The sequence below is a fragment of the Haliotis cracherodii genome, unplaced genomic scaffold, assembly GCF_022045235.1.
Source record: "Haliotis cracherodii isolate W230 unplaced genomic scaffold, xgHalCrac1.p SCAF_21, whole genome shotgun sequence".
Classification (NCBI taxonomy): domain Eukaryota; kingdom Metazoa; phylum Mollusca; class Gastropoda; order Lepetellida; family Haliotidae; genus Haliotis; species Haliotis cracherodii.
The window spans coordinates 9,639,900-9,667,874 of record NW_027266277.1 but is presented as its reverse complement, the minus strand read 5'-3'; the positions used below and the strand labels follow the sequence as shown (position 1 = coordinate 9,667,874).

Genomic DNA, 27,975 nt, shown 5'->3' with positions numbered 1-27,975 from the left:
ATTAGTGTCTGGTGACGCACAATCAGCCATGTTGAAGAATTCTACCTTTCAGTACAGGGCAGGTGACTTAAAATAATTATTTTAAAAATGAGGTATTTTTGGGATCCACAGGGGTGAATTCAAACCCCAGAATTCCATTTGTATGTTGTAGGACATATATATCTATCTATTCCTTTATCTTCAGATCCTTTCACTTTTCCAAATTGAATTCAGAATTACAGCAATGAAGAAATAGAAAATAACAAGACAGGAAGATATTTGATATTTGATCAATTTATTGAAACAAAATATAAAAGTAACTGGTAAAATCCTAGGCCATGTGTAAATGTTTATCTGTTTTAAAACGAACTTGATGTGAAGAGTCTGCCAACTGGCAACATAGGAGTAGATACATATGGTATCATTAGTTATGTATTCTTTTGCACAGGAAACAAACATTTACACATTTTACATGAGTGAAAATCAAGTTTGGCCTGTGCATGCAGAGAAAACACAAATAAATTATTATAATTTCTCATAAAAATATGATCCAATATGTTCACATGGTGACTGGAAGAAAACAACATAAAGGAAACAGATTGGAACTAGAATAAGCAGTAGGGCCACAGTAAAGGATTAGATTTTCATCCAAATCTTCAAGAAAAATGATGTCGATGAATAGTTCTGTGATAAACATGCTTTAATGTTGAAACCTATAGTTTGTGGCTTCTTATAGTGAGACATCTTGTCTTAGAAGTTGTTTTGTAACAAACTTGTACAAAACAATGTATTCCCTCAAAAATAACATCATAACAAACATATTCTATTCATATATTACAATTCTATACAATGTACAAACCAAGCAATCAACATTCTTTATATCTATACCTATTAAGGGGCGATGGGGTAGTCTAGTGGTTTATGGGTTTGTCACACCCAAGACTTAGGTTTGATTCTCCACATGAGTACAATGTTTGAAACCCATTTCTGGTGTCCCCTGCCGTGATAATGGTGGAATACTTATAAAAGTGCCATAGAAGTTCACCCACTAACTATACTCATTAATATTCAACAATGCATTTTCATCCTATGGTCAATCATAAGTGATGGGCTATACATTATCTAATTTTTTCAAAAATTAAGATGAGCATCAGGTTCTTCTTGGAGTAATTCCTTTGAAATATGTTTTCATTGTCCATGCAGTTCTAGTTCAGGCCTGCAGCTGTAGTCTTTGTTTATGACCTTGCTACAAGTGGAAGGGCCAGGTCTGAAACTCAATTCTGTCTCACTAGTTCACTCTCACTCACTCACTCATTCTCTCAGGACCGCCTCCGTGGTCTAGTGCTAGAGCGTCTGCCTGGCGAGCGGAAGGTCCGGGATTCGATCCCCTGCAGCGTCATACCAAAAGACGTTAAAAGACGGTTCTTGATACCCTGTCTGGCCCTCTGCATTATGGGGCTTAAACAAGGACTGGTCGGCTTGGAGTCAGTATACGTTGTCTGACGGGTATTCATGTTAAACTGTGTCATGGTATCTCAGTTGGCTAGCACTGTAAAATCGGCATTAGTCCGGACTAGTACAAGCACGCGCAGGCAGACAAACAGACACACACTCACACACACACACAGTGCTAAAAAGGGGCAATAATCTTGATCGCGACGTTAAACCCCATTTTCCCTCACCTCACCTCATCTCACTCAGGTTAGATTCATGTATTGTATCAAAATACATGTTCAATAGTTTGATGACATGACGCTTGTAGCTATAATTTCTTGTCAAAATGATACGTAAAACAACTGTAAAATTGCGGTGAGTTGCTCTACAAGAACTACTTCTGATGTGTGAACATGTGCCTCAGCAGTTTACACGTTCGTTTTGGAACTCCTCCCTGAAGAATTCATGTGCATAAAGTTTTAAATTAATACAGATCAAGAACAATACATTTCCAATGTACAAGATGAATTCTTCAAGTTCAATGAAACTACACCACCCAGTGCGAAGAGATGTTAGTCTTCTAGCGCCTTAGAGGCAGCTTGCGTTGAATACTTCCCAGGGAGCTGAGAATGAAAATCGAGTGCACACTAACCCATTGACCATGGTAATAATGTGGCAGCTTGAGCATGCTTTAGGGTGTGGATTTGGCGAATAATAAATAAAATTTAAATTTAAATTATAAATATGCACATTATGATTATTATTATTATTATTATTATTATTATTACTGAATGATGTTATGGTTCATTTCATTAAACAATGGTACGATATTTGCTTCAAATGTAAGCCTCCCACGGGGTTGGTCAATTATTACATGGGGTGGTGGGTCAGAGGTTTTTGATGCTCTAATGTAATAAAAAAAATAATTACCCTCCCCTTATGCTGGTCATATTTTTGGATGGCTCCGCCGATTCCCTCTGACCCAGTTCCCAACCCTTGTAATAATTATTTTGGACATAATTTAAAATATTGTCAAGTTAGTTGACCTGGTGTTGCTGCATTATTAAGCTGTAATTCAGAAAAATATTGTAGCGAGGCGAGGATGTAAAAAGAACACTGTAATCTATACTCACACGCAAAAGAAACGCAAGTGGTTTTAAGCAAATAGGTAACAAACACGGAACCATAAATTGATACGAGTTTTAGCATGTAGTGAAGCCTGATGGTGTTATCAATATTTTTGGTTGCATTTTGGAAGCCCTGAGTAAAAACGCAACATAAAAAACGAATCGCCAAAACGCACCATTTCAATATATATGTGGGTATCATGCACCCATTTCTCGCGTAATCGAAAATGCACGAACTGTCACGAACTGTAGTGGGTATAAAACTGTGGCCGATTCTTGGACCTACCACTCCTTGGACAACAATGCCACGCCTAACTCAAATTCAGAGAAACCAGGCTATCGGACGTTTGGAAGCTGGAGAGTCTGTTGCCCATCATTTCAACGTTAACATAACCACAATTTACCGTCTCCTGCATCGATACAATGCTACACAGACCACAGATGACCTTCCTCGGAGCGGTCGTCCTAGGGTCACCACACCTCGACAAGATCGGCAGATTACCCGTCAACGCCAGCGACACCCGTTCCTAACTGCAAGTGAAAGTGCTAGACAGACCATAGGAACACATAATCGACACATTAGCCGGGACACTGTGATCCGACGTCTCCGTTCCAACAACCTCAGATGTCGTCCTGTTCTCCAAGCACGACTTTAGTGGGTACAGGGTTATCACAATTGGCGTCATCGTGAGTGGAGGCGTGTCATCTTCCCTGATGAAAGTCGCTTTTGTGTCTCCCATGCAGACGGAAGAGTCAGAATTTGACGGCGTCGAGGTGATCATTTCGCTGACAGAAATGAGGAAAGGGATCCATGGGTTGGACCTAGCGTCATGATATGGGCAGGGATTGAACTTAATGCGACACTTGGACCCATGTGCTTTCTGAATGTTGGTCAGGGTCGGGGACACGGCGTCACTGCTCAGCGGTATATCGACCAAGTGATCAGACCCCACGTTGTTCCATTTTTTTGCACAACATCACCAACACATTTTCCAGCAGGATAACGCTCGTCCCCATGTTCCCAGAGCTACCATGGCCTTTCTGCAACAACACAACATCCGTGTTTTACCGTGACCAGCCCTCAGCCCTGATCTGAACCCCATCGAACACTTGTGGGATGAGGTTTAAAGGCGTCTGCACAATGTGCGCCCAGTCCCTACAACTGCCGATGAACTACGCACAGCTGCTCTGGATGTGTGCAAGAGGATCCCTAGGGCCTTCACAAATCGTCTGATCCACTCAATGTACAGGAGATGTGTGGCAGTGATCAATGCTAATGGTGGTCACACCAGGTATTGACTGACATTTTGGGTATTGACCCGAAACTTGAAAAAACAATTATGTCATCTGCATTTTAATCCATTAAACTGTCTTCAGTCAATTTTTTGTCAAATTAGCCCTATTAGTATTTATTGTTTTTACTGTTGAAAACATGTATACTGCATACTCGACTTGCGTTTCTTTTGCGTGTGAGTATAGAATTAGATAGCCCTAAATGAGCTGTCAAAAGCAGCAAGCTGAAAGTACTAACTACTTCCACGTAGAAGCTCAGGACTTTGCACCTGATACGCCCAGATCCCCTATGTCGGAGCTGCTGGCTGATGTGTCTCTTGTGTCAGTGCTGGTGTCAACCTCAGTACTGGTGTCCACATCTACCCTTCCGGCAGCCTCGCCTCCGGCCTCCTTTCCATCTGAAACTGTGGTTTCTCCTGTTTTCACTTCAGGTGTGGGATCAGAGGTCCCCTCGTTGCCAGTCTCCGAGTCCACTGGCTTGCCTTCATGCAGATACACTCCCAGGGGACTGCTTTCTGAAGGCTTCCTTCCAATCAGGAACGTACTTACATATCTGCAATATAAGAAATATCACACGTGAATCTTTATGCCACAAACATACATTACTAGTTCAATTGATTGGATACATTTACAACATCCACAGATCTGAAGCCAAGACTTCTGTCTTATGTTCAGTGTGCTTTGGGTGTGTTCAGACTTGACGTTATACGTTTGTGATGAGGATGTTCACTGATCACTGTCATGTAGCTGGAGAAACAATATTCTCGTCATCAATATTTCATGTCTTGGTGGATGTTAAGAACTGTCATACTCACTTGGATGGACTCCCTGGATCAGACGTTGGTGATATTGGTGCATCTGTTTCTTTTTGCCCGGGTGTAGTTGAGTTAGGTTTGGGACCATCTTTGTCATCCAAGTCCACTGTCGTAAATCCATCATCTGGACTGTTTGGACGGGGTACAACCGCTAAAGGTTTCATGGCAATAGCATCTATTGCAGAAGGTCCATTTTCTTTATGTTTGCTGTCTGGCGCTTCCCTGAAACTGACCGACTGCTTGTTCTTGCAGCATCGTGGAATGATGACATTCAGTAGGATGAGTGTGTACAAAAGAAGAATCGCTACACTTAAAGCCAAAGCAAATGCTAAAACTCCATATTTCCCAAAGGTTGTTTTATCCCTCTTGTGTCTGCCCTTATAACCATTTTCAAATTTTCCAGTTTCAGTTGTTGATGTTCCAATATCTGTAGCTGCAGTCGGTTGGTTTTTCTCAGTGCTGGCTAGTGGTTCTGAAGAGTTTATTGGATGCTCAGTTGTAGTAGTTTCTGTCGTTGTTGATTGGTCATCAATTGTGCTTTGCCGACCTTTTGTAGAGGGTACCAGGGTACTGCTGCCTGACATGGTAGTACTTCCGGGCGAGTGGTATGTCGTTGTTGATGGGTCACTTCTGGATGTTGTACTTGCCCCTCCTGTCTCACTCGCCAGTTGCGGATCAGTACTAGTTCCAGATCCATCCTCTGAACTGTCTGAATAGTTCGTTGTCGTTAACTCTGAAGTGTACGATACCTCTGTAGTCTGTTTTGGTGGATTGTCGGCATCTCTGGCGGGCCGACGTTTTGGTAAGAACGGTTCATCAACCCGCACATCTCCCCTCCGAGGTCCATCTTCCGCGTCGACGTATTCAACAACTTCGAAATCTCTCTCTGTAAACCAATACCAGATAGGGTCACATATACAATTATGATTACACATAACATGGCAGTGACAGCGTTCCTAACCATGCAACACCACGATATTGTTTTATACGACTAAATCGAGTGACCTTGCTTTCATAGACCCACTGGTGGTTTGGATGGTCCAGTCGTCTAAGGCGCCGAATTTCACCCTGCAGAGTTGCGTCCCTTGGGCACACCAGAAACCTCTTATTGTGGGTTCGAATCTATGTTCGCCAGGCTTATGTTTCTAGGTTTGTCGGGGCGGTGGGGTAGCCTAGTGGTTAATGGTCTTGCACTTCACGCTGAAGACCCGGGTTCGATTCCCCACATGGGTACAATGTGGTGCCCATTTCTAGTGTTCCCCGCCGTGATATTGTTGGAAATTTGCTAAAAACGGCGTAAAACCATAATCACTCACTTACTCTAGGTTTGTCAGCACCAGACCCGTGCTTGTGCGTTTCACCAAGTGATAAACGTCTGAGACGTGCATCACTTAGGGTTTTCTCCCCACTTTAAGCTGACACGCCGTGATGTAACTGGAATACTGTTCAAAGCGGCGTTAAGCCCATCTCACTTGTTTGTAATTCCACCGAAATAGAAAGATCCCCGGGCGTCAAAGAAATCGCAACACCACCCACCTCACCTACTGTGTCATATCGCCACATCCTTGAGTTAAATGATTAATTCCTACCTATCACGTTGATGTCGATGTTTTTCTGCACCACATCAGCGCCGACCCGCCCTGCGCATGTGTAGCGCCCGGTTTCACTGAAGTCAACGGTGAGCAGGATCAACCGAGCGAACATCCCTCTGTTGTACCGTACGGAAAATACCCTACACAAAAACAACGTTTGTTAAGTTGATGTCAAAACACAGTAGTTCTTTGCTTGTAATTATATAACAGGGGTAATAGGATTTGACCCATGCACCAATATATACTCAACAACAAAAGTTCCTGTGACACCAATATTTTAGTGTATTTTTCAAACAAGTAAAGTTTGGTTTTCAATATGGTAGTACATGTATGGAATCAAGTCTCAAAAACGCAACTGCTACAGAAAAACATGCATTCCATGCAAGAGTTGACTTTTATGCAAGACCCATGCATTTCACTACCCAAGAATGGGTATAAAAACATGTGCGTTAACGGGATTCCATATGCATTGTTTACCATCGTGCTGACAACAACCACTCAGAAATACAACACAATTACGCAATTATTCAACATTACGAAATGCCACGCCTGTCCGAAAATGAGCGTCTGCGAGCAATTGGTATGCTTGAAGCAGGATCGAGACAACGTGATGTTGCAAGACAATTTAACGTCCACAGAAACACCATTTGGTGTTTATGGCAACGTTGGCAACAGGCGAATGCAGTCAGAGACCATCCTCGGAGTGGCAGGCCACGCGTAACCAATAATCGACAAGACAACTGGATTCGAACAACACACCTACGAAAACGATTCCAGCCAGCAACAGTGACTGCAAGGAGCCTCCCTGGCCCTTACGAATATCTTCACAAACCGTACGTCGTCGCCTCAGATGTGCCGGGATTGTCGCCAGAAGACCCGCCAGACGTCCCATTTTGACCCTTCGGAACCCACCGTCAAGCACGTCTACAGTGGTGCGGACCGCGTCTTCGCTGGACGGCCATGCAGTGGAGACAAGTTCTATCACTGACGAGTCTCGTTTTCACCTCAGCGACAGCGATGGACGGATTCGAGTGTACCGACGTCGAGGTAAACGTTACGTCAATCATTGTGTCATGGAAGAAGATCGGTTCGGGGGCGGCAGCGTTATGGTATGGGGTGGGATTACAGCAAGACAGAGGACCCGTTTGATAGTGGTAGAGGGAAATCTCAATGGACAGCGCTACCGCGACGAGATCATCGGCCCTATTGTTCTACCGTATTTGCGTCGTCATAGCCCAGGCATTACCTTTCAACATGACCACGCCCTCATATTGCTCGACTTGTTCAGGATTCTCTTCAACAAGACAACGTGAATGTCATCCCCTGGCCGGCTCGCTCCCCTAATCTCTCACCAATCGAGCACATGTGGGATAAGATGGATCGGCGCCTTCGACGTCAACCACGTGATGGACAGATATCCCTCAGGACACCTGGTCCATTCCATAAGACGAAGATGTGTTGCTTGCATCGCAACCAGAGGTGGACACACACGATATTGACTTGTAAATTGACATTTTGGCATGTTCATGTTTTTTTATGAAATCACGCATTTTCTAAAGTCAGTATGGCAGATTAAACCATTTGAACACTTACAGGAGTCTTTAATCTTTGACAAACCGAAATTGTTTCAGATTTGGTAAATAAAAAGATAACTTTGCATTAAATCTTATTCAATGTCACGGGAACTTTTGTTGTTCAATATATTTCAGTCCAAAAATCCATTCAAGAAATGAGTGAGTGAGTGAATGAACTTTACCAAAAGATTACATCAGTACTTCAGTTAATCTGCCGGATAAAAGAAAGTATACACCCATGTTTGATAGTGGCTAAAACGAAACAAAAAGGCAATAGTTATTTGATGGTGATGTGTTTGATACCCGTATTATATGCGATACTACATGCATCATATCAATGAGTATCTCACAGCAGGTGACGTGCACATGACATTCCAAGAAACTTGGGGTCGCAATTTTACCGTAATGAGCTGAGTGAAGCGGGTATTTTTAAGTGCATACTTCCTTTTGCCCGGCTGTATATATCACGGCATGGTAGTTTAATGTGGAAGGGAAGTCCAAAGTGATGCAGGTCTTTGAGTTTTGCCACTTTGGCGAAACCCACGAGCAGGAGCATGGTGCTGACAAACCAACAGATCGGGAAACTAAAGAACAAGCAACGTATTTCAATAAATTGTATACCATGAATTGCTATTTTCTGTGTTAAATGTATGCGCGTATTTACCCCCTGTAACATATATTCTTGTGCTTCCGTCCAAAAGTAATGGGCGTTATAACCTCAACTTTCACCTTAGGTTAGCGGGCGGACATTTAGCGTCTATTCAAGTAATTTTCACAGCTATTTTGCCCTTTACGCCAAATGGAATCTGTTTCTCCTATATTGACGTTTCATGTAATGAGAAAACTTTAGTTACGTATAAAAATACATGAATGCGAGTGGGGTTGTAGTCAAAGACACTGCGTGTTGTTTCAGTATGAAGACCCGATGATGGTTGGGCTTTTATCGAAACAAATAACTTGTCCAAGCTGTGACAAATCAGTCATATACGCAGAGGTCTGTGGACTTTGGAAAATGGTCAAACTTGAGGAACGTCCAGTGATGAAGTACTTGCAGAAAAGCCATCCACGATGATACAACACTAGGGAGATGCTGTTCCCATGACACCAAAGAAGCGTCACAGGGAGCGTCTTGAAGATGACTCTTGTCCCGGAGGGCTTGTGACGTGCGCAACACAAGAGATGATCCAGAGAATCCAAGATATCCCGGGAAGCTGAGAAAAAGCTGTGCTTCGCCAGTGCACAAATCAGCCATTACAAGCCACGAGTGTGGCTACGAACTGCTTCAGCATACTTTATCCTGATGATCTGGCTTCGCCAGACTTCAATCTCCACCCCCCCCCCCCCCCCCCCCCCCCAGATCACCAGGACCGGTAGACCCAGACCACCAGGACCGCTGGACCCAGATCACCAGGACCACTAGATGTAGACCACCAGGATCACTAGATGCAGACCACCAGGACCGCTAGACCCAGACAAACAGGACCGCTAGACCCCGACAAACAGGACATGAGACCCAGACCACCAGGACGGCAAGATGACCACTGGATGTGGACAGCTAGACCCAGATCACAAGGACCGCGAATCACAAACCACAGGGCCGCTATACACAGACAACCAGGACCGCTGGACACAGACCACCAGGACCGGTGGACACAGAACACTAGGACGGCTAGATGACCACAGTATGTGGATCGCTAGACCCAGACCTGCAGGACCGGTAGACCCCGACCACCAGGATCGCTGGACCCAGGCCACTAGGACCGGTAGACCCAGACCACCAGGACCGCTTGATGTAGACCACCAGGACCGCTAGACCCAGGCCACCAGGACCACTAGACCCAGGCCACCAGGACCGCTAGACACAGACCATCAGGACTGCTAGACCCAGATCACCAGGACCGGTAGACCCAGACCACCAGGACCGCTTGATGTAGACCACCAGGACCGCTAGACCCAGGCCACCAGGACCACTAGACCCAGGCAACCAGGACCGCTAGACACAGACCATCAGGACTGCTAGACCCAGATCACCAGGACCGGTATACCAAGACCACCAGGACCGCTGCACCAAGATCACCAGAACCGCTAAATGGGTACCACCAGGACCACTTGATGCAGACCACCAGGACCGCTAGACCCAGACAAACAGGACCGCTAGACCCAGACAAACAGGACATGAGACCCAGACCACCAGGACGGCAAGATGACCACTGGATGTGGACCGCTAGACCCAGATCACAAGGACCGCTAGACCCAGATCACCAAGACCGCTATGACCAGACAAACAGGACCGCTAGACCCAGACCACCAGGACCGCTAGACCCAGACCACCAGAACCGCGAGACCCAGACCACCTGGACCGCTAGATCCAGGCCACCAGGACCGCGAGTCACAGACCACCAGGGCCGCTAGACACACACCACCAGGACTGTATGGCCCAGACAAACAGGACCGCAAGACCCAGACCACCAGGACGGCAAGATGACCACTGGATGTGGACCGCTAGACCCAGATCACAAGGACCGCTAGACCCAGATCACCAAGACCGCTATGACCAGACAAACAGGACCACGAGACCCAGACCAAAAGGACCGCGAGTCACAGACCACCAGGGCCGCTAGACACACACCACCAGGACTGTATGGCCCAGACAAACAGGGCCGCGAGACCCAGACCACCAGGACCGCTAGGCTCAGGCCACCAGGACCGCGAGACCCAGACCACCTGGACCGCGAGACCCAGACCACCAGGACCGCGAGACCCAGACCACCAGGACCGCGAGGCCCAGACCACCAGGACCGCTAGACCCAGGCCACCAGGACTGCTAGACCCAGGCCACCAGGACCGCGAGACCCAGGCCACCAGGACCGCGAGACCCAGGCCACAAGACCGCTAGATGCAGACCACCAGGACCGCTAGACCCAGTCCACCAGGACCGCGAGACCCAGACAAACAGCACCGCTAGACCCAGGCCACCAGGACCGCTAGATGAAGGCCACCAGGAGCGCGAGACCCCGACCACCAGGACCGCTAGGCCCAGGCCACCAGGACCGCTAGACCCAGACCACCAGGACTTCTAGACCCAGGCCACCAGGACTGCTAGACCCAGGCCACCAGGACCGCGAGACCCTGGCCACCAGGACCGCTAGACCCAGACCACCAGTACCACTAGACCCAGGCCACCAGGACCGCTAGACCCAGACCACCAGGACCGCAAAACCCAGGACCGCTAGACCCAGGCCACAAGGACCGCTAGACCCAGACCACCAGGACCGCAAAACCCAGGCCACCAGGACCGCTAGACCCAGGCCACCAGGATCGCTAGACCCAGGCCACCAGGACCGCTAGATGAAGACCACCAGGAGCGCGAGACCCCGACCACCAGGACCGCTAGATGCAGACCACCAGGACCGCTAGACCCAGGCCACCATGACCGCTAGAGGCAGACCACCAGGACTGCTAGACCCAGACCACCAGGACCGCTAGACCCAGGCCACCAGGACCGCGAGACCCTGGCCACCAGGACCGCTAGACCCAAGCCACCAGGACCGCGAGACCCTGGCCACCAGGACCGCTAGACCCAGGCCACCAGGACCGCTAGACCCAGGCCACCAGGACCGCGAGACCCAGACAAACAGCACCGCTAGACCCAGGCCACCATGACCGCTAGAGGCAGACCACCAGGACTGCTAGACCCAGACCACCAGGACCGCTAGATGGCTATGTGATGTGGACAACTAGGCGAAGTTGTACTAGCCTGTGAAAGATCATAAATCAATCTTTCAAGGACTACCAGTTTCATCAAACCTTGTCTCTGCTAAATTTAAGTTGGTTTTGACAAGACCTGGTAAAAGGTATGCGGTGTTTATATGGACGTTAGGGGTCAGCAGGGTCTGCAAAAACATGACAGGTTCGGGAGGAGCTGTGAAAATCCCCCTTCACTTTATGGAGCATCTATAGGCCCTGAAGGAACATCCCTTAATAATGAAAGCTACAAACTCTTTCCATAACACCAAAAAAACAACTGCCGTCAATCAAGCGCTTCCAGAGATCACCGACAAGGACACATTTTTCACACTCATTGCCTTTTGAGTCAGGTGAGTTTAACCCCTGCATGCTGATGTAGTTACCTGCCAGACATCCCGATTGGCTGGTTATACCGGTCGTACCAAGATAGCCGATTGGTTGAGAGTCGGCCATAGCAACTTGCGTCACATAAGATGCTGACGTTGTTGCCCCTGGCAACCTGGATGGTGGGTACTTGTGGCACCAGTTGTAAGCTGCACTCTTGACCAACAAGCGGATCTATAGAAATAAAGAAAACACATTCACAATTGTATTACTCTTTGTTTACACTCTATTTCTGACATGCTTATTTGTCAGCAACATAAAATACCGACGGCCTAACTAGTTTCTAACGTACAGGGTCTCATGTCACTGCCATTTCCAAAAAGGACAGGAGATGTGTCAGTACAACTCTACCTTTCAACATGTGTGTCTCCCGGTGGGGATTCCGGGCAGAACAGTCCCTAGTACCGCATGTTTGTCTTCCAGTTAGTACAAACTGACACCGTCCCTACAACAGTAGGTACACACTGACACCGTCCCTACAACAGTAGGTACACACTGACACCTCCCCTACCAGAGTAATTACACACTGACACCTCCCCTACAACAGCAAGTACAAACTGACACCTCCCCTACAACAGTAGGTACACACTGACACCGTCCCTACAACACTAAGCACACAAAGACACCTCCCCTACAACAATAAGCACACAATGACACCTCCCCTACAACAGTACATACACGCTTACACCTCCCCTACAACAGTAAGTACACACTGACACCTCCCCTACAACAGCAAGTACAAACTGACATCTCCCCTACAACAGTAAGTACACACTGACACCTCCCCTACAACAGTAAGTACACACTGACACCTCCCCTACAAAGGTACATACACACGGAACACCTCCGCTACAACAGTACATACACTCGGAACACCTCCTCTACAACAGATAGTACAAACTGACACCTCCCCTATATCAGAAAGTACACACTGACACCTCCCCTACAACAGTAAGTACACACGGAACACCTCCCCTACAACAGTAAATACACACGGAACACCTCCCCTACAACAGTTAGTACACACTGAAACCTCCCCTATATAAGAAAGTACACACTGACACCTCCCCTACAACAGTTAGTACACACTGACACCTCCCTTATATCAGAAAGTACACACGGAACACCTCCCCTACAACAGTAAATACACACTGACACAGTACCTACAACACTTAGCACACACTGAACACCTCCCTACAACAGTAAGTATACACTGACACCTCCCCTAGAACAGTAAGTACACACTGACACAGTCCCTACAACAGTTAGCACACACTGAACACCTCCCTACAACAGTAAGTATACACTGACACCTCCCCTACAACAGTAAGTACTCACTGACACAGTCCCTACAACAGTTAGCACACACTGAACATCTCCCTACAACAGTAAGTACACACTGACACAGTACCTACAACAGTTAGCACACACTGAACACCTCCCCTACAACAGTAAGTACTCACTGACACAGTCCCTACAACAGTTAGCACACACTGAACACCTCCCTACAACAGTGAGTACAGACTGACACCTCCCCTACAACAGTAAGTACTCACTGTACACCCCCCCTACAACAGTAAATACACACTGAAAACTCCCCCTACAACAGTTAGTACACACTGACACCTCAACTACAACAGTGAGTACACACTGACACCTCCCCTACAACAGGAAGTACAAACTGACACTTCCCCGACAACAGTAAGTACAAACTGACTCGTCCCCTTCAACAGTAAGTACACACTGACACCTGCCATACAGGAGTGAGTACACACTGACACCTCCCCTACAACAGGAAGTACCCACTGACACCTCCCCTACAACAGGAAGTACACACTGACACCTCCCCTACAACAGGAAGTACAAACTGACACCTCCCCTACAACAGTTAGTACACACTGACACCTCCCCTACAACAGTGAGCACACACTGAAACCTCCCCTACAACAGTTAGTACACACTGACACCTCCCCTACAACGGTTAGTAGACACTGACACCTCCCCTACAACAGTTAGTACACACTGACACCTCTCCTACAGGTGAGGTGAAATGGGGTTTAACGTCGCGTCCAAGATTATTGCACTTATATAGCGACGTGCATGCACGTGTATGTGTGTGTGTGTGTGTGTGTGTGTGTGTGTGTGTGTGTGTGTGTGTGTGTGTGTGTGTGTGTGTGTGTGTGTGTGTGTGTGTGTGTGTGTGTGTCTGCTTGTACTAGTCCGGACTGATGCCGATTTATAGTGCTAGCTCACTGAGATACCATGCCGCAGTTTAACATGAATACCCCACTCAGACACAGTATACTGACTCCGAGCCGACCAGTCCTTGTTTTAGCTCCTTAATGCCGAACGCCAGACAGGGTAACAACAAGTACCATCTTTTAACGTCTTTTGGTATGACGCGGCCGGGGATAGAACCCTGGACCTTCCGCTCTAGCACTAGACCACGGAGGCGGTCCCTCCCCCACAGCAGTAAGCACACACTGACACCTCAACTACAACAGTGAGTACACACTGACACCTCCCCTACAACAGGAAGTACAAACTGACACTTCCCCGACAACAGTAAGTACAAACTGACTCGTCCCCTTCAACAGTAAGTACACACTGACACCTGCCATACAGGAGTGAGTACACACTGACACCTCCCCTACAACAGGAAGTACACACTGACACCTCCCCTACAACAGTAAGTATACTCTGACACCTCCCCTACATCAGTTAGTACACACTGACACACTCCCTACAAAAGTGAGTACACACTGACACCTCCCCTACAACAGTGAGCACACACTGAAACCTCCCCTACAACAGTTAGTACACACTGACACCTCCCCAACAACAGGAAGTACAAACTGACACTTCCCCTACAACAGTAAGTACACACTGACACCTCCCCTACATCAGTTAGTACACACTGATACCTCCCGACAACAGGAAGTACAAACTGACACAGTCCCTACAACTATGAGTACACACTAACACCTCTCCTACAACAGTAAGTACACACTAACACCTCTCCTACAACAGGAAGTACAAACTGACACGTCCCCTACAACATGAAGTACAAACTGACACCTCCCCTATAACAGTTAGTACACACTGGCACAGTCCCTACAACAGTGAGTACCCACTGACACCTCCCCTACAACAGTTAGTACACACTGACACCTCCCCTACAACAGTTAGTACACACTGACGTCTCCCTACAACAGGAAGTACAAACTGACACCTACCCTACAACAGTAAGCACACGCTGACACCTCCATGCTACAGATGGGTGTTCCGTGGACGAGATGAATCATCTAATCAGGGCGCAATTCCTATATTTCGACATCCTGATTCTCACGACCTAGATCTTCATGCACAAATGTCTGTGTATAATTTCGTCCGAAGGATTGATAAACTCATGGATAATGAGAAAAATTATAATATTTTATTTCTCATATTAATTGTAGCTACTACGGAGACAAATAGGTTATCTTCTGACAAACACATGACTACTGAGGGACAAACCGGAAGAACGCACATTTCTGGCATATCGCACCGGCCTACATGGATGCGTTTGTGTAGGTCCTTGCAGCGGCAGTTGTTCCGGATGTATAGAACCCAACACCTTTGGCTTAACTGATGCTTCCTTAATGTCGTGATAAACTTCACATGGATGAACACAAGGAAAGACCCGGTGGTCGCGTGAACTATGATTCCTGGTTCTGAACATTGGCGTGTAATACGCTTGCTCATTTGTTTCACCCAGGTTCTCCCCGTCTGCCGCCTACGCCCCTTCCTCCCACATTTAAGTGTGTGAGTGAGTGAGTGAGTGAGTGAATATGGTTTTTAGCCACTTTTAGCAATATTCAAGCAATATCACGGCGGGGGCACCAGAAATGGGCTTCACTTATTGTACCCATGTCGGGGATCGAACCCGAGTTTTCGGCGTGACGAGCGAACGCTTTAATCACTGGGCTACCCGACCGCCCCACATCTAAGTGACTTGCCGTGATACATTATTAGGAGGCATTTTAAACAAGAAACCATATTTGTTCAAAAATCCCTTCACAATACACTGACAATAGGAAGAAACGTTCATGTTTTTGTTTTTTAAGTCTTGCATACTTTCAGAAAGTCATTTACTGACTTCCCTCTCTGAGTTGCGTATCCATGTTAAACTGAGTCATGGTACCTGGGTTTGCTCTATAAAAGCGGCATTTACTGTTAGCAGCCACAAACACGCGTGCAAGCACGTCGCTATATAAGTGCAATAATCTTGAACGCAACGTTACAGCTCACCTCTTCCTTGCTACATGCAACCAAATGATTTCATATATGAGGCACTCCTTACTCAATTGTTTGAGTTCAGTACATGTTAACCGTGAATAAGGCCAAAGGTGTTAAAACTGTCGGTGAAGCACGTGCAGATTATGTCTGTGAAGTACGTGCAGATTATGTATGTGAAACATGTGTAGATTATGTCTGTGAAGCACGTGTAGAATAAATCTGAGATTGCACGTGTAGGTTATGTCTGTGAAGCACGTGCAGATTAAATCTGTGAAGCACGTGTAGATTAAATCTGTGAAGCACGTGTAGATAAAATCTGTGAAGCACGTGTAGATTATGTCTGAGAACCACGTGTAGATTAAATCTATGAAGCACGTGTAGATTATGTCGATGTAACACGTGTAGATTATGTCTGAGAGCCACTTGTAGATTAAATCTGTGAAGCACGTGTAGATTATGTCTGTGAAGCACGCGTAGATTAAATCTGTGAAGCACGTGTAGATTATGTGTGAGAACCACGTGTATATTAAATCTGTGAAGCACGTGTAGATTATGTCGATGAAACACGTGTGGATTATGTCTGAGAACCACGTGTAGATTAAATCTGTGAAGCACGTGTAGATTATGTCTGTGAAGCACGTGTAGATTAAATCTGTGAAGCACGTGTAGAGCATGTCTGTGACGCACGTGTAGATTATGTGTGTCAAGCACTTGTAGAGTATGTCTGTGAAGCACGTGTAGATTAAATCTGTGAAGCACGTGTCGAGTATGTCTGTGAAGCACGTGTAGATTATGTCTGTGAAGCACGTGTAGATTAAATCTATGAAGCACGTGTAGAGTATGTCTGTGAAGCACATGTAGGTTAAATCTGTGAAGCACGTGCAGATTATGTCTGTGAAGCATGTGTAGATTAAATATGTGAAGCACGTGTAGATTATGTATTTGAAGCACGTGTAGATTATGTATGTGAAGCACGTGTAGAGTATGTATGTGAAGCACGTGTAGATTATGTCTCTGAAGCACGTGTAGATTGTGTCTGTGAAGCACGTGTAGATCATATCTGTGAAGCACGTGTAGTTTAAATCTGTGCAGCACGTTTAGAGTATGTCTGTGAAGCACGTGTAGATTAAATCTGTGAAGCACGTGTAGAGTATGTCTGTGACGCACGTGTAGATTATGTCTGTGAAGCACGTGTAGATTATGTCTGTGAAGCACGTGTGGATTGTGTATGTGAAGTACGTGGAGATTATCTACTGTGAAGCACGTGTACATTGAGAAATGACTTAGAATGGTTCTCCATTCTGTTCGGGTCTCCTTATGAGTAAATTGGTCGATAATAGGTCGTTCATTCATTCATTCATTCGGTCATTCATTGATTTATTCATTCATCCATTCATTGTCCGCCTGTATGAAATACTAGTAAGTATTCATCAAATATCTGGAAATCTTTCAAGGGATACTGACAATGACGTAACACTGGGTATGTCTCCGTACATGTTTCTTATCTTAACCATCAGAGTATGGGTTTAACATAAGCATGAAGAAAGAGATCATGCTAAATGTTAAACGCTGTGCATGAATTAAAAAATATATAATCAAACTTCATGTTAAAATTTTACGATAATTAGATGATATTTCCAATCTTATTTTTAAAACCATAATTATACGAAATTCGTAAGATATAGATAAAGTATAGTTATTATCAAAATTAAAAACTTTAAATTAAAACTTACCTATTCCAACAGTAAAAAGAACAAAAAGCGTTAATCGTAGCATGTTCCAGTACTTATGTCCAGTCCAGAACGCCAGACGTGCTTGTTTGGGTCAGGCGTGTCGAGAAGTGTGCTGATGGCGAGGGGCGACGCCTGCATGCTGTACAGGAACTCTAGTCTTCCTTCCGTCTCATACCCAGTCGGGCCGCACTGCTGCTCTTGCAGGCGGCTGGTCGTACACTGTGGCTGGGAGTACAGTACAGTAGCGTACGCTGATCCCCACAATTGGTCTAAGATACCACTTCTGCAGACATGGAACTATAGTGTGTGTACTTTGGCTTGGAATAGATCCTATACTTTATTAAAGCAATTATTATTTTTGTAGTTTAGAAATGAACCTGAGTATGACAGGTGTCCTTGCGCCCAGTGACTGGTCGAAGCCGAGTGATGAAGACAGGTATCACTGGGTCATACGTGTGAATTGAGGAATACTTTGGACTGGAGAATATTTGCATCATATCGGTCTTACGACTGACTCGCGCTTGGGCGGGCGTGACAGTTTGGATTATACCGGTCAAATAGGAACTGTAAATATTGGGCCAGGTGCATTGTTGGGTGATGATGTCCTGTGAAGTTGGACATTCTTGGGCCGGGTGCATGTTGGCTAATATCCAGTAAAGTGGGGCGGTCATGGGCCGGGTGCATGTTGGGTGATGATGTCCTGTAAAGTTGGGCATTCTTGGACACGGTGCTTAATGGTTGCTGACTTGCTATCCTGCAACCTGAGGCGCTCTTGGGCCTTTTCTGAGTTTACCATCCCAGTCTGAGATGTGTGTTGAGTCCAAAGTATTTCACTTTTATATAGACAGCTATTTGGGCAGTCCCGTATCTAACTTATACCCGAATTAACGATTAGATGTTATTAGATGAATATGTTCTCGACAGTCAGTGTGTAATGGTACAGTGATCACCACAAATCGAGCAATATATTTTATGGGCCCAAGAAACAGATATCGAACATGACATATATATAACCCTCATGAAAGGTCAATAATTAGTGACACCAGTGACTTCCACACAGGATATATGCCTGGACACAAGTGACGTGGTTGGGTATATGTATCATGACTTGACTTCCACACGGGATATATGCCTGGACACAAGTAACGTGGTTGGGTATATGTGTCATGACTTGACTTCCACACGGGATATATGCCTGGACACAGTTGACGTGGTTGGGTATATGTGTCATGACTTGACTTCCACACGGGATATATGCCTGGACACAGTTGACGTGGTTGGGTATATGTGTCATGACTTGACTTCCACACGGGATATATGCCTGGACACAGTTGACGTGGTTGGGTATATGTGTCATGACTTGACTTCCACACGGGATATATGCCTGGACATAGGTGACGTGGTTGGGTATATGTGTCATGACTTGACTGCTGAAGATCTATTCTAACCCTATAAACCAAGTGTATTGAAAGACTTTAACTGTGAAAACGGAGATGTAAGGTCGAATATTTGGCAATATGTTGCGTGAGGAGAAATGAATTGTGTACAATCGCCTAATCACACGGTGTTTGTTTGAATTCTAGCAACAAACCATTTAGTCTACATCAACGACCCAGTATGCATTCATTCTAATGGACAATGTCTACCGACGAAACTGACTTCATTGCATGACATGTCCACACTACGGCTAAATTCAACTGATAAGTTACTGTCCCTAATGATAGTAATATAATTATGCACTGATACACAAAGGCTGACAGAGTATACTTGATACTCACTCCACGGGCCATTAAACAGACTGGGGATCGTAGACAGAAATAGTCCCAGCTAGATGCTCGCATTGGTATATTTTACGGACGCCTCCCTCTGAGAGAGAGAGGGGGGGGGGGGGAGAGAGAGAGAGAGAGAGAGAGAGACAGACAGACAGACAGACAGACAGACAAAAGCACCCTTGGAAACGTAACTTATAATGGTTTTAGAACTTTTGAAATATTATACTCCGATTCCTAAGCAGGCGATTGATCGACAAACACTGTGTTTCCTGGATACCTTTATTTGATGACGGAAAGCTACAAACTGTAACTGCGAGTCATCATTGAACAATGGTATCTGGGAGTAACGGCAGTTCCTCCGCCACATCTGTAGGTGTCTCGGTTGTCTCTCTGTCTGAACGCTGGCTGACCGGGCGGATTGAAGTGCCTACAGCAGACAAGGCCATACATTACCCATCAATCCATATATATACATACATAGTATACATGCACTGCGCACACGCGCACGCACGCATGCACGTACACACTTATGACGGAAATGCATTCGATGGTAAATATCCTGTATCAGGAATAAACAGTGTATTTAGCGGTTGTCAAAATGGTTGGTGGGGCCCCAGCTTTTTAGTTTTGTCTTTTGACTTATCTCTCGTGAACACTGTGCCATTGATGACATGGAACAATGGGACATCGTTAGAGCAACCGTACCGGAAGTTTACAGTAAGTAACGGAAATGATCATCCGTCACCACTGTCATCTTTCAGTAACCTACGTCCCAGAGTGGAAAGAGTTGGCCATGATGATATTTATGATGATTTTATCATTCACCTTCAAATATGGACTTCATTTCAACGTGTGGCGACCAATAACATATTATCACAGATTGTGTACGGTGCGTACTCCTGGTTCAAGGACGAAGCACTAACCTCTAATGAGGACTTTCACTGACGACTTCCGGAACTCGCCGTGGATCTGGCCCTCGCAGCTGTAAGTGCCCTGGTCGCGCCAACGGAATCGCTGCACATACAACTTCCGGCTCCTTCTGCTTTGTTGATAGACTGACATAATCCTTGACGGAAAAAACGTAAAAGTTATAAACACAAGAACTGAATCAACCAAAGTCTCGACGAACGACAGCTGAAATATTGTTGTTGTATTTTGTTGGTATTGTTGTTTTTAAATACCAGTGGTAGCTATATTCATAGTAGAATCACACTGACATATGACATTTATTTCGGTAATGGAGGCCATCGGCCCATAATTCAAAAACAACATTTTGATGAAAGGTCCGCTATTGTAATCCAATACATTAATATTGTTATTATTACATGACTTTCTGTCGAATTGGTCAAGGATTTTCATAGAATCAGAGCTGAGGTATATTATGATTGACAATCTTGGATCTGTCCGTTCCTTCATACTCGACTATTCACAAACCGCCGTCATGTAGCTGGAATATTGCTGAGTGCGGCGTGAAACAACAAACAAACAAACAAGCATACTCGTGCCAAATACAAAGGAAACGACCAATTGCTATTTAAATTTTTGTATATATTAAAAACTCATACTCTTACAATTACCTTGCCTCGGATTTAACCGACAGAAAAATAATATTAGTATATCTTTTATAATGAACATTATTTTCATGCTTCATCCCCTATCTACACCCAGCATTAAATGGTAGGACCCTAACGTCAAAGACCTGATCCACGTTCCATATTGACCTGATACACGGGGTATTACTGTAGAATTCAGCGTTAACCCTAACTCACTAGCTCACAGCAGTATCTGTACTATATCAATGGCAGTCAATGCTATTTCAAACATTTCTTACCATCGATCTTCTCCTACATTATGTGTTTCCCATGCAGCCAGAGTTACCTCATTCATTTCTTACTATCTACGTGTCTTCTCATGAACGTGTTTACCCGTGACCATCCGGTTAGAATAGGTCTTCAGCAACCCGTGCTTGTCGTACACTAAGTGGTTACTGTGCTTGTCAGAAAAGGCGATTAACAGGATCGAGATGTCAGGCTCGCTGACTTGCGTGGATCGATGCTCATGATGTCAATCACTGGATTGTCTGAACCAGATTTATTTACAAACCGCCTCGTCATATAGCTGGAATATTGCTGAATGTGACGTTAAACAACAAACAGATGCCAAACAACAATAGTTGGCTTCAAGTAATTTCACCTTTGTCGAAGTGAGGTATAACAACCACGCATATATCCTATGGGAATATCAAGCCATGACACATATACCCAATCACGTCACATGAACACGTTAAAGTCTGTAAATGAACAGGTACCTTCCAGGAAATGTTGAGACTTTCTCTCCAGATGGAGTGTACCATTTTAAATTAGGGGTGAACCCAGCTCCCTGACATGTCCCATCGCACACAAGGATCAAAAGCGCCCCTCTTGTAGTGTAGACTGTTCCATTGACAATTTCCTCATCTTCGTTTTGTAGAAATAGATCCTCACACGCTGATGCATAACCTGCATGATATGTATACACATGACACGCAGAAACATTCTGGTAAACAACCTGTTACAAGAGTACTCTAAACATATTGCATTACTGTCGAGAGACATGCAACCAGAAACAGGAGAACCAATCAGAAGCGCTTTCACGCGCGGACCTCAGAGTACACAATATATGACGACGTGATATTTGATTGTTTTTAGTTACAGTTGGACAAATTATCTACGGGTGATTATCTATGGCGATAATGCACTGGACTAGTATATTAATTACATTGTTCTGCAATACTGTGTTAATGCTACCCCACGGGCGCCGGGGTAGCCGAGTGGTTAAAGTGTTCGCTGGTCACGCCGAGGGCCCGTGTTCGATTCCCCACATTGGTGTCAATGTGTCAAGGCCATTTCTGGTGTCCCCAGTCGTGATATTGCTTGAATATTACCATAAGCAGCGCAAAACCATACTGTTCCCCACGACATTGAATCAATTTCCTGTAAAACAAATGACCGGTTTTGGATATGACATTGGCAATCGGCCAGTGAAAATACAAGTAAACTGAAGAAAATGAAGCGAGGAAATGGTTTCCTTCAAGGTGACACGTGAGAAAAAGGAAATATTACCTACCTATCGCGAGAAATATAGACAGTCCCAATCCAAGAGAAAGGTTTACCACGTTCTTCATCCTGCAATCCGCACCACACTGAGCAGGAGCTGACTTCACAGACTCGATTAGTTGAAGTAGACCAACTCTCAGTTTACTAATTAACTTAGTTTCCTTAATTGTCTACATTTCCTGCCCACCGGGGGTAGTCAGTTGGTAGCCCCACGGTAGACTGCCGTAACCCCCACTAGTCTCAGCTCACACTTGCTTCCATCTGTACATTAGCGTCAACATGATCAAATGGGATAACGCCGTAGAAGCATTTGAATTCCTCCATACAAATCTTCACGAATAAAGACAAACGAATTAAGACAATCGATATCCGTTATCTTATATCGGAATTTAAAACTACTAATCTCCAATTATTTGAAAAAGGTTTGCTCCTTTAGGGAAGAAAAAATATATACAGCCAAGCCCATGAAATCTGGCAGTGTTGTGGATGCGAGGAGAGAGTGAATGTTTTCACACCGCATGTAGCTTTATTCCAGCTTTATTCCAGCTTTATTACGGCGGTCTGGGTGGTGAAAACCAGGAACTGAAACTTTGAGGGTAACGATCAACAGTGTTTGGTACGATGGCCACGTCACACAGCATGATAACCATATCTCCCTTAAAACTGGATGGGGACCGCCTCCGTGTTGTAGTGGATAGAGCGTCGGATGGATAGCGGAAGCTCATACGTTCGATCCCATACCAAAATACGCTAAATGGTTATCCTTGTTGTTATCCTGCCTGGCGTTCGGCCTTACCGGCATAACACAAGGGGTGGGTCCCGTTCCACAAAATGATCTCAGCATTAATATCATATATCATAGCTCCCATAGTTGAGCATTGACTTATGACTTATGACTTATGATGGAGCATGAATGTGAAGTGTTAGCTTCACTGGCCCCGTGGTTTCTAAGGAGATCATATTTACAGAGGCAAGAATGCTTTTAGGGAATTAAAATGATAAAAACCTAATAGTCACACTTGGTAAAAATTAACATCGTACATCAGTCGCGTTTGGTTACAAATATGTTTTCACTATGAGAGCCATGGTGGTACTATTGTCTGATTAGTTTGGGGACTATGTATGACACGTTTCAGGTATATCAATACAGCATAGTTTCGAAAATGAAGATCTTAACGACGGACGACTGACAAACAGGGCACGACATAAGTTCACTCAATTTAATTAAAATCTAATCTTTTTTAAGGATACCTCACTGCGTAATAAACTTTAAAATCAGATCTAAGTTCTCGCTGCCGCTAAACAAAGATCTGAGGACATCCCATTACGGGTCACGTCAGAACGCATTCGTCACCACTCGCCCCTTTCCGTAACCTGCTAGAAGACTCGTCTCCCTATCGATGAATGTTATGTGCGAAAATACGACAAACCAATCAGAATGCGCGTATGATTTTAAGTTCTTCGTCAAAGAATCCCTCAGAAATAATTTTTGATTTTACATATGTCTTGCATCTTAAAATATACCCAAGACACAGTTAAATGTGTTCAATCATACTGTATAATTCCGCACGTCCTAATGTGCTTGAAATTGCATCTGAAATATATATAATGCATGGGGAAATTATATGTGAACCATTACGCAACGAGTTGACAATTGTTTTAGGTATGCCCGTTTGCGCTAAGACGGAACCCGGTCGCAAAAATGGCCATGAGAAGGGCACGAGTCGCTATTCGGCTTTTTCCGGAATAACACGAGATGGTCACGAATGGTCAAAACGACCTTTTGCGAACTTTGACCGACCACTGAACCGACTAACAAGAAGTCGACATCAGCCAATTAGAAACCAGCTTTCTCAAGCTTTACGGCACTCGTTTCAACCTGGCGACTTGCATTTCAGACTAAGCTTCAAAAATATGTTGACACAGTGCTCTATAAAAAAAATTGAAAACTGAACAAATGATCATTCCGGAATGTCTAACATATGTAGATTTCAATTTTTATATGGTTGAGATTTATGGCAGTGCTTCCCACGTACAGTGCAACGCCTCTTCCGTTTAAATGTTTATCCCACGGAAGCGAGAGATAGATGATAATTATGATGGAATCAGTCGTACGGGTCGTAACTGTCGTTCGGAATACCCAGTGTTAATGTTTTCGAGGTTGCATGATTAGAAAACACATTCCGGCTGTCACTTTCATGACCTGGTAAGTGACGCTTTAATTGGTCGGATGAAAGGTCGTTCTGACGTGACCCGTAATGGGGTGTCCTCAAATCTTTGTTTAGCGATAGCGAGAACAAAGATCTGATTTTAATGAGATTGAACTTTCTAAGCAGCCAATCGGCGTCGAGGTATCAAAATTTTCGGCACGAGTGAGCGAAGCCTTCAGAAAAGCATATCTGATCAAAACGAATATAATTGAGGAGTACCGAATGTAATTTTCGGTTGGAGAGGTATCAACGTAAATTGGCATTTGCATAGGTAGCTCATGTAGTTCCAACACAAAACCAATCCGCTCGGGACCATTCACAGGCAGATGGATGCCACTGGACAGATATTGAATATCAGTGTCATGCATGTTACACTGTGAGGGTTTCAGTTGTAATTGGGAGATTATATAGCTTGTATATGAGTACAGGTCCTGGATTTCAACACAAGCAAATATACAGATATATGTATTAGCTTTGAGCTAGTTTACAAATTGGGCTTGACACATTGTACCTATGTGGGGAATTGAACACGGTCCATCGGCGTGACGAGCGAACGCTTTAACCACTCGGCTACCCCACCGCCCAATAAAGTGCGGTATGCAGCTACACTTGTGATCTACTGTTTTGTATTGAGACACGGGTCACCGTGCAGAGGTGTACCCGTAAGCTGATATATCTTACGGGCAAGATGGAAGTGTGTTACGGTCACAACAGCCAAGATGGAAGTGTGTTACGGGCAAGATGTTAGTGTGTTACGGACACAACAGCCAAGATGGAAGTGTGTTACGGGCAAGATGGAAGTGTGTTATGGGCAAGATGGGAGTGTGCTACAGGCAAGATGGAAGTGTGTTATGGGAAAGATGGAAGTGTGTTACGGACACAACAGCCAAGATGGAAGTGTGTTATGGGCAAGATGGGAGTGTGCTACAGGCAAGATAGAAGTGTGTTATGGGCAAGATGGAAGTGTGTTACGGGCAGGATGGGAGTGTGTTACGGACAGGATGGGAGTGTGCTACAGGCAAGATGGAAGTGTGTTACGGACAGGATGGGAGTGTGCTACAGGCAGGATGGGAGTGTGTTACGGACAGGATGGGAGTGTGCTACAGGCAAGATGGAAGTGTGTTACGGACAGGATGGGAGTGTGCTACAGGCAAGATGGAAATGTGTTACGGGCAAGATGGGAGTGTGCTACAGGCAAGATGGAAGTGTGTTATGGGAAAGATGGAAGTGTGTTATGGGAAAGATGGAAGTGTGTTATGGGAAAGATGGAAGTGTGTTATGGGAAAGATGGAAGTGTGTTATGGGAAAGATGGAAGTGTGTTACGGGCAGGATGGAAGTGTGTTATGGGCAAGATGGAAGTGTGTTATGGGCAAGATGGAAGTGTGTCACGGGCAAGATGGAAGTGTGTTATGGGCAAGATGGAAATGTGTTACGGACACAACAGCCAAGATGGAAGTGTGTCACGGGCAAGATGGAAGTTTGTTATGGGAAAGATGGAAGTGTGTTATGGGCAAGATGGAAGTGTGTTATGGGCAAGATGGAAGTGTGTTATGGGCAAGATGGTAGTGTGTTACGGACACAACAGCCAAGATAGAAGTGTGTCACGGGCAAGATGGGAGTGTGCTACAGGCAAGATGGAAGTGTGTTATGGGCAAGATGGAAGTGTGTTATGGGCAAGATGGAAGTGTGTTATGGGCAAGATGGAAGTGTGTTATGGCAAGATGGAAGTGTGTTATGGGAAAGATGGAAGTGTGTTATGGGCAAGATGGAAGTGTGTTATGGGCAAGATGAAAGTGTGTTATGGGCAAGATGGAAATGTGTTATGGGCAAGATGGTAGTGTGTTACGGACACAACAGCCAAGATGGAAGTGTGTTATGGGCAAGATTGAAGTGTGTTACAGTCACAAGAGCCAAGATGGAAGTGTGTTACAGTCACAACAGCCAAGATGGAAGTGTGTTACAGTCACAACATCCAAGATGGAAGTGTGTTACAGTCACAACAGCCAAGATGGAAGTGTATTACAGTCACAACAGCCAAGATGGAAGTGTGTTACAGTCACAACAGCCAAGATGGAAGTGTGTTACAGTCACAACATCCAAGATGGAAGTGTGTTACAGTCACAACAGCCAAGATGGAAGTGTGTTACAGTCACAACAGCCAAGATGGAAGTGTGTTACAGTCACAACAGCCAAGATGGAAGTGTGTTACAGTCACAACAGCCAAGATGGAAGTGTGTTACAGTCACAACATCCAAGATGGAAGTGTGTTACAGTCACAACAGCCAAGATGGAAGTGTGTTACAGTCACAACAGCCAAGATGGAAGTGTGTTACAGTCACAACAGCCAAGATGGAAGTGTGTGACAGGCAACGGGTAAGATGGAAGTGTGTTACAGTCACAACAGCCAAGATGGAAGTGTGTGACAGGCAACGGGTAAGATGGAAGTGTGTTACGGGGAAGATGGAAATGTGTTACAGGCAAGATGGAAGTGTGTTACGGACACAACAGCCAAGATGGAAGTGTGTTACGGGGAAGATGGTGAAGTTGGGATTAACGTCGCGTCCAAGATTATTGCACTTATATGGGTCATTCTCTAAAAAAGTAACATTTTGGCCTGTGAAAAACAACAAATCAGAATTCCTTTTTGAAATGTTTTTATTGAGCAGATAAATAACATAACAATTACTGAATATAAGTGTAAAGTGTATATATGTCTTATTTTCCTTTTTGCAGAAAACTATTTCATTCATTGACTTTATTAAATTATTAGACTGTAAATATATGCATACAACGGAATTATTTGCAGAAAGATGTACGATAAACTTGTCTACTGCTTACACTGAAATGGAACTACCATTATTCTATAAGGTAATATTAGTTATTAGTTATATTATGAAATATATATATATTTGTCAGCAGAGTTGAACCAATTATAACTTTT

At 44.9% G+C, this 27,975-nt stretch overlaps 2 protein-coding genes across 2 annotated transcripts; both read right to left on the bottom strand.

The window, feature by feature from the left end:
• Nucleotides 1–257: 257 nt before the first annotated feature.
• Nucleotides 258–18,101, bottom strand: LOC139470763 (uncharacterized). The gene is made up of 5 exons (XM_071253051.1): nt 17,957–18,101; nt 11,945–12,119; nt 6,238–6,380; nt 4,649–5,534; nt 258–4,386 (listed from the first exon to the last, which is right to left on the bottom strand). Exons 1-5 carry the CDS (start codon nt 17,997–17,999, stop codon nt 4,089–4,091), a joined length of 1,545 nt encoding a protein of 514 aa, XP_071109152.1. The 5' UTR covers nt 18,000–18,101; the 3' UTR covers nt 258–4,088.
• A 1,892-nt stretch (nt 18,102–19,993) lies between these two features.
• LOC139470971 (uncharacterized) lies at nt 19,994–23,005 on the bottom strand. Its single transcript, XM_071253291.1, has 4 exons — nt 22,834–23,005; nt 22,037–22,226; nt 20,652–20,794; nt 19,994–20,155 (listed from the first exon to the last, which is right to left on the bottom strand). Exons 1-4 carry the CDS (start codon nt 22,889–22,891, stop codon nt 20,049–20,051), a joined length of 498 nt encoding a protein of 165 aa, XP_071109392.1. The 5' UTR covers nt 22,892–23,005; the 3' UTR covers nt 19,994–20,048.
• Between the last annotated feature and the right edge of the window lie 4,970 nt (nt 23,006–27,975).

Bases quoted from the DNA above. Each gene is read 5' to 3' on its own strand.
- LOC139470763 (XM_071253051.1), bottom strand. From the start codon at position 17,999: ATGCTACGATTAACGCTTTTTGTTCTTTTTACTGTTGGAATAG. The intron at 12,120-17,956 runs GTAAGTTTTAAT...TTATTTCTATAG, and splicing joins TCTTTTTACTGTTGGAATAG to ATCCGCTTGTTGGTCAAGAG. The intron at 6,381-11,944 runs GTAACTACATCA...GTTTTTGTGTAG, and splicing joins CCAATCGGGATGTCTGGCAG to GGTATTTTCCGTACGGTACA.
- LOC139470971 (XM_071253291.1), bottom strand. From the start codon at position 22,891: ATGAAGAACGTGGTAAACCTTTCTCTTGGATTGGGACTGTCTATATTT. The intron at 22,227-22,833 runs GTAGGTAATATT...CATATCATGCAG, and splicing joins GTCTATATTTCTCGCGATAG to GTTATGCATCAGCGTGTGAG. The intron at 20,156-20,651 runs GTTAGTGCTTCG...TGTCTGCTGTAG, and splicing joins AGTGAAAGTCCTCATTAGAG to GCACTTCAATCCGCCCGGTC.